This window comes from Patella vulgata, chromosome 3, assembly GCF_932274485.2.
Source record: "Patella vulgata chromosome 3, xgPatVulg1.2, whole genome shotgun sequence".
NCBI lineage: Eukaryota > Metazoa > Mollusca > Gastropoda > Patellidae > Patella > Patella vulgata.
The window spans coordinates 43,956,788-43,963,730 of NC_065881.2; the positions used below are offsets into that span (position 1 = coordinate 43,956,788).

At 34.1% G+C, this 6,943-nt stretch overlaps 1 protein-coding gene across 1 annotated transcript in view; it reads right to left on the reverse strand.

Annotated features, from left to right (window-relative positions):
* The window catches only part of LOC126815221 (sodium-dependent neutral amino acid transporter SLC6A17), a 32,224-nt gene extending 26,302 nt beyond the window's left edge, over positions 1-5,922 (reverse strand). The window contains exon 1 of the mRNA XM_050540779.1: positions 5,232-5,922. Within this exon, the coding sequence (XP_050396736.1) occupies positions 5,232-5,583 (352 nt within the window). The 5' untranslated portion in view covers positions 5,584-5,922. The remainder of the gene's footprint in view (positions 1-5,231) is intronic.
* Between the last annotated feature and the right edge of the window lie 1,021 nt (positions 5,923-6,943).

Sequence of the window (6,943 nt, forward strand, 5' to 3'; positions counted from 1 at the left end):
ACAGATGTGCATAGTGAGAATTTGATTGACCTTTAATCAAATCTTGATGAACCTGAGGTAAAAAGATCTGTCTAAATTACTGTTATGTATGACCGGCACTTTACTTTTGCCCCGATGTTGTTTTCAAATGAAAAAAGTCCCTTTTCACGATACATTTGGCAACGAGTAGTTCCTTTTACCAGTACATCCGACGGCTCTGTTACAACCCCAATTGGAATAAATGTAATAATTGCAATACAATTTCACTTTACCTCTATTGTAATATCAATACAATAGGAGTAGTGGTATGCGTTTATACGGTATAACACCTATTGTAATAAAATTTCTCTTAACCCATATTGTAATAATTGTAAACAATGTGTTTTGCCATACCAATAAAATCTAATTTTAAAAGTCTATGGATTTTGATCACCATTTCCGTATGTAAAATAAGAATACTGCATGGAATATTATGAAACACCACCACCGGAAACATGATTAAAAGCCGTTAACGACCTTGGTGAAAATATTAAAATATCATGCCAACCCCTATTGTAATCAACGATATTGAAATAAACGTGAAGAATGTTTGTTTTCTATTTTCTAGTGACAATCAATTTTTGTTTTGAATTGTCAGATATCCCCTCACAGATTTGGAACTTGTTAATTACCAGTTCTATCACAGATGCAATAATGACTGACACCAATATTGTCCTTTAAGTGAAATTTTATTACAATTATTACATTTATTGTATTAGGGGTTGCTATTACAATAGGGGTTGTTATTACAGTGTTGTTACAATAGGGATGTTATTACAATAGGGGCTGTTATTACAATAGCGGTTGTTATTACAATAACGGTACATGTGGGGTTATTTTCTACCCTTGCACATAATATTACATGAAAATAGTGTGACCGGCCTTACCGATGACGACAATGATGTTTTACTCTTCCCCGTTTACACATTTGTTGTTTAAAAGATTTAGTTCAAATTCACGCGCATAAATGTTCATCATACAAATATTTCAAAACTTCAAGTCATCAATAGCTCGGTGTTCAGGTTGATAATCACCTGCAATGGAATGATCACGCAAATCATATTTAAAAAAATATCAATCAAAAAATATTTCAGTTACGTAAACTGAAAGAATTCCTTCCTTGTAAATTCCGATCGTTATTTTATAAATCTTATATTCAGCCATATCTCGACTACTATTCACCAACTGCAATATTATCACTTATAATAACAGATTAATTATTCTCATTCCCCAGCTTTGTGTTGTTAAAAATAGTATAAAATTCAGAGGATCCTAGTTATGGAATTCACTGCCAAAAAATATTAAAAATATAAGCTCAATCCACATGTTTCGTAAGCATATTTACAGATATTTAATTAAGTGCTTCATAATTTAATGTTTTCTTGTTCATTCATATTTTGTGGATCATTGTCATCAGCTTCCAAAGGTGATGACAAAGTAAAGTTTTATTTTAGGTTTCTGTGAAGCTTTTTTCGATATGACAGTCATAGGATGGCTTGTTTAAACATATTATGAAAGTATTCGTTCCGAGCGAATCAAATCGCGAATCTTTAAAGAAGATTTTGCTTCAGTAGGTTTAATTTGACGATGCCGAGAAATGCCGAGCAAAAAAGGTCACAAAATGTACTCCAGGTGTAGAATAAATGAATGAATGAATGCTATATATAGTATTTATTGTTTGTGAATAACTATTATTATTTTATTTTTTTTTTGTTTTTCTTTTTAATTACACGTCTTTTCATTTTGATTGTATTATTGTATAATTTAAAGCTATAAGTTGTTTAACTTAATGCTATAAGTAATAAAGTATTATTATTATTATTATGGGGTTTAACGCCCCATTTGTCTGCACCAACGGGGCTAATGAAGACGGTTTTGGTGTAGAGTTAATGATGTTGGTATTCCTATGGTTCTAAATTGAACGGAATAGTAACAAGAATTATTATCGACTTTAGAATCTTTTAGAATTAAATTCATTTAGTAAAATATAAAAACAACCATCGGAAATTCTGGTTTATGCTGTCGAGCAAAAAAAAAAAACACGTTTGGCTTAATTCATAAAAATGAGTAATTATCATTGTCTGGTCAGGATGTCTATAAATATTTTGTATGTAACATTACAGTTAGGAAATATTTTAATTTTATTGAATTTAAATTACTTTTCCCCACGTCAAATGAACAGAAACTCTAATAAGCTCTTTGCTATCTTCTTTCCTCTAAATTGACGTTTTACTATCAATTATTGACGATCCAGCCGTCATTCTGAAAGATAATTAACACGATACGGCGATGATTAGCATGTCTTCAATGTCTTTTGAAGGACAACATTGTTCTAGAAGGTTAGCTGGACGAGAAGAAGAAGATTGTAGATCATGTCAGACTATTTCAAAACTCCCATTATCAGCACACAGTCCCTACATTCACCAATCAATAATTGAAGAAAGATGACAATCAGAGACTCCCGTAACTGATCACTTCACGAAAGAGCTGTCGGCTGGACTTCAGATTGCAACTGGCAATACCCATCACCAAGCTTAACTAAAAATGATAGCCCGTCGCGATTTAACGAAACAAAGTCGTTAAATCTTCTGAGAGATGTCTAAAACACACCTGCTTCTAATCATAATGTCCACATTTTTTGTCTTATCCAATGTCTATTTCCATTGTGATCTACGGTTGTGGCTGAGGGCGACTTGTTATAATGCTGCAATATTTGGTTTTGTAGTGATTATTTATTCTGTCAAGGCGATGATAGAATAGATATTTCTTCGGCAAGGCAGTATCGCGGGTTCAACTTTGGCTCGGTAACCATGTCATTTTTTGCAAGTAAAATGGACGACATACATTATTTGAAGATTGCATAATGCGACTTTGGTTGTTATATAATTTAGATAGAATATGAAAAGAAAGTCTTGGTGTGAAATGTTTCATTATTTATCAATTTCAAGACCAGATAGTAATGATAAACAGTTAGGTTTTCTAAAAGCTTTCTAACAGATTTTGTCCTAAAGACAATGTAAACAAAGTAAATAAAGCGACATGATAAATCAATTCTCGACTTTTATGAAAACAAGAAATCAAAATAAATTCGCACTTATGCTTTTTCAGTCGAGTCATAGTCCGACTAAAGAGTTAAACCACGACATCGGTGCCACTTTACATTATGGGAATTGGACCGCAGTTCATGATTTCATCGAATTGTTTAACTGGTCTTCTATGTAGTAAGTTAGGATGCCAAATATAAAGACTTTTGTCAGTTTTTCCAGCTTTATTCCAATAGTTTCAACTAGCTGCATCCATGGCTAATGAAATGAAGTTAATTAATGGTGATTTGTGGCTTGTGCCAAATTTTGATTTGGTTTGTCCTTAATATGTAAAGCGTAAATTTGGCACGTGACTCTGAATTTAATTAGGTCCCCTTCTTAAATTGTAAAGCTAATATACAGAACATAGTGATTTTTGTCGGGACGACGCTTTTTTGGATATACCGAGCCCAAGCTTAAGAATTACCATATCCAAGTTTCTTGTCGGACTTTTTAGCACCTGCAATACCAGATTGGCTTTGAATTGCATTCTGTGTCAGCCTAAAATGACTTCAAAATCGTTTATCTATTTCCCGTCTTCATTAGTCGAGAAGAAGGAGCAGAGCAGTAAGACATTAAACCCGATTTCATTTCGTTTATCTTTTGCACCGCCTGGAAACTTTCTTTCCGTCCGTTGTTGGGATGTAGGATTATTGAAATTATTTTAAACTCATCGATAATTCCATTATCACCAGTGGTATGGAGATCGTGATCTTTTAATATGGAAATGAAATTAAATGGGGTTTAACGCCCTGTTGTTCCGCTCCGATTGGGTTAACGAAGACAACTTTTAATATGAAAAAACACGCATTTAACTATGGGGATGAATTAAAAGGGTAATTCTTACTAATTGGCTGAACAACTCATCTCTTAGATTCTAATAATAACACAAAGTACAACAGGCTATACTGGATTCGAGATGCATCTTCAAATTTCCACGAATTCAATTGAATTAGTATTCAGAGTTGCTATGATGTTCTTACGGATGCGAAGTTCAACATAAATCCATTTGGTTCTGCATGGCTCTATTAAATTGTGTTTACGTTATGCTGTGCCAATTTCTATTTATGTATAGGCTTACTTTTTAATAACTTTCGATAACTTTCAAAGTTATTCCCATTTGTTACGAAAGTTTGTGAGAAAATTAAAGGCTCCAGATATGATCCTATATTTCTGATATTGATATTGATTTACGATCCATGAAAAAGGAAGAACACTATTGATTTTCATCGATGTACGATAATAACTTCCCTTTGTTAGGAAATCGTGTTAGAATCTCACAGGCATCAATTATGATCCGAATACTATTGAATTTCAACGTTTTTCAATAATTAACTCCAAATTTATGCCCCTTTGTTACTAATTCTTGTTAGAACTTTATAGGCTGCAATTATTAACCGATCTTTCTTAAATTTATTTTGGTTGTCTATCATATAGAAAAGATATTTTGAAATAACTTTCAGAGTTATGTCCCTTTATTGCGAAATCGTGTTAGCACCTTGTGGGCTCTAACTAAATTCTTAAAATCTGTCCATTTTGTAACATTTTATGTGCTGTTTAGCTCATAAATACACTATGGGTGAATGTATATAATCTACCACATACATCCACCCCTAAAGAGGCTATAGTTTAAACAAACGTTATGGATGATGATGATAAGTTTCCAAGGATGAGTTTGATACTTAATGTGTAATGTTGGGTTTCTGAGAAAGAGAGAGACACTAGTCAACGTATAGCCATATGTTTATGTGAATTGAAAACTAGTTACCGAGTGGGTAATAGGTTTCTGGGGTTGGGATTAATACTCCCTCGTAGTTACCGAGTGACAACGAGTTTCTTAGAATGAGTTGAATACTAGTTACATGATGTGTTTCTGAAAATGAGTTTAATATTACCACGTGGTTACCGAGTCCTGATGGGTTTCTGAGAATGGGTTTAATACTAGTTACCGAGTAGAGATGGGTTGAATACTCGTTACCTACTGCCGATTATTTTCTGAGAATGAGTTAAATACTAGTTGCCGATTTGTAATGGGTTTCTGAAAATGAGTTAAATGCTAATTAATGAGTGTTGGAGGGGGGGGGGCAAATGATTATTTAAAAAATACTATAACACCTTATTGCAACTTACCGCCACCATTTTTCTGTGTTAGATAAGGAAACCTCCATACATTTCCCAGGCCTACAGCATATCCCACCAAAGATAATAAAAATTGTGCTCGATTATCCCAAGTTTCTCTCTCTGGACCTTCTTCGCCCGTATGGCGACTTATCTTTTTATCTAGATCTATTCGTAACAGGTTAGCAGTTGAGGCCCCGGGACCTATATCCATCGTACTTCCATAACTCCCCGGGGGTGAGGCGACTAACGAATCAACATCACTAATTAAGTCTCCATTTTGATTTGGCAGTGGTAATTGTGCCATCTCTATTCCTTCGGGGCGACGTATGGGCGTTTCTTCAGTAGTTTCTGGACTCTCCATGACTTTACTCCTTTTTCTTCGAACTACACAACAGTACAGCCAAACAAATAACGTTTCACCTTCGACAGGGCTTCCAGTCAATCCAATCGCAACCACGGCCTTTCAGCAACTAACGGATTAGAGCAAATGAAATGGCTCCTTATTTCTGCTTAATCACCTCTTTGATGGAACATTACAACGGTCTCCAGATTGCTTTATATCCAGAATAATCCAGCTTCAAAACTTTATAATTATTGCCACTGTAGATTGAGGTTTCACTTAAACCTTTATTAGATTTATAGCGTTCCGGAACAAATCAGAAGTTCTTTAATGGATGAGATGAATTTAAATGAATGTTGGCTAACTTTGTTTTCGAACAACCGTATCAGTTTACAAACCGGCACAGACCACTTTGAACGTCCATCTACATGTAAATCAAACGTCAGACGATTTGTTCTAGTGAATGGATCAAAGGTATTCTTCTCAGCGATTTTCAACCTACGTTCTACATGACAATGTTCATAAGGCTGATATCACTTTGTAATATACCCACTACAAACAGCACACGATATGCAGTGATTAATTCACATTATTTTTCTCGCTCAAACTCCAAAAAATAACAATTCTCCTTTAATAATGTACTCACCGATTGCATGGATAAACCCTGTCTGTCGCTACTCTCTTTCTACTCTCCTAGTAATTAACGAATCAATAAAGTGGGAGGGATTGGACAACTCTGAATATAGACAGTTCGAGCGAAAGATCTGTTTCTATTTTCACTGTTTATCAACATACCACAATATCTCTTGAGATTTCTGTATGTAAAATCGATCATCGATATTCGGCTATAAACATTACGACAACAATAACAATGATGTTCGCGATAAGAATGAGAAGTTTTATTTAACTAGGATAGGATGTAAACAAACATGATCTATAAACCATTAAATGTGCAAATATGCCATTTTCATATTTACCTAGAAATTTGGTCAAATTAAATGAATTAATTTTCAAATGTTCAAATCAAATCTGGTGTAAAAACGAAAATGGACTTGCAACTTAACAACGGGATCTTTGTTAATAGTAGAAATATCATTGAAAGCCAGCAAACATATCTGATTTTCAGCATCAGTCAAAAAGGCTTAATAGACAGTAATGAATAGTCGAGAACACACCTAACCACCAGCTATTTCCTAGAATGATCAATAAGGAAGTGCTACCAGAAAAGTGGTAAGGCTTTCTGTATTTAGAAACGGAAGTGTTAACTCTTTAGAGGTTTTGTTAATGGCAACAGCAAATTATGTTCAAAATCGGTTTCATTTGTTGGTTTGATATCTATCGGAAAAATTGAACTAGAGAATATTTTGAACGCATAGCGGGG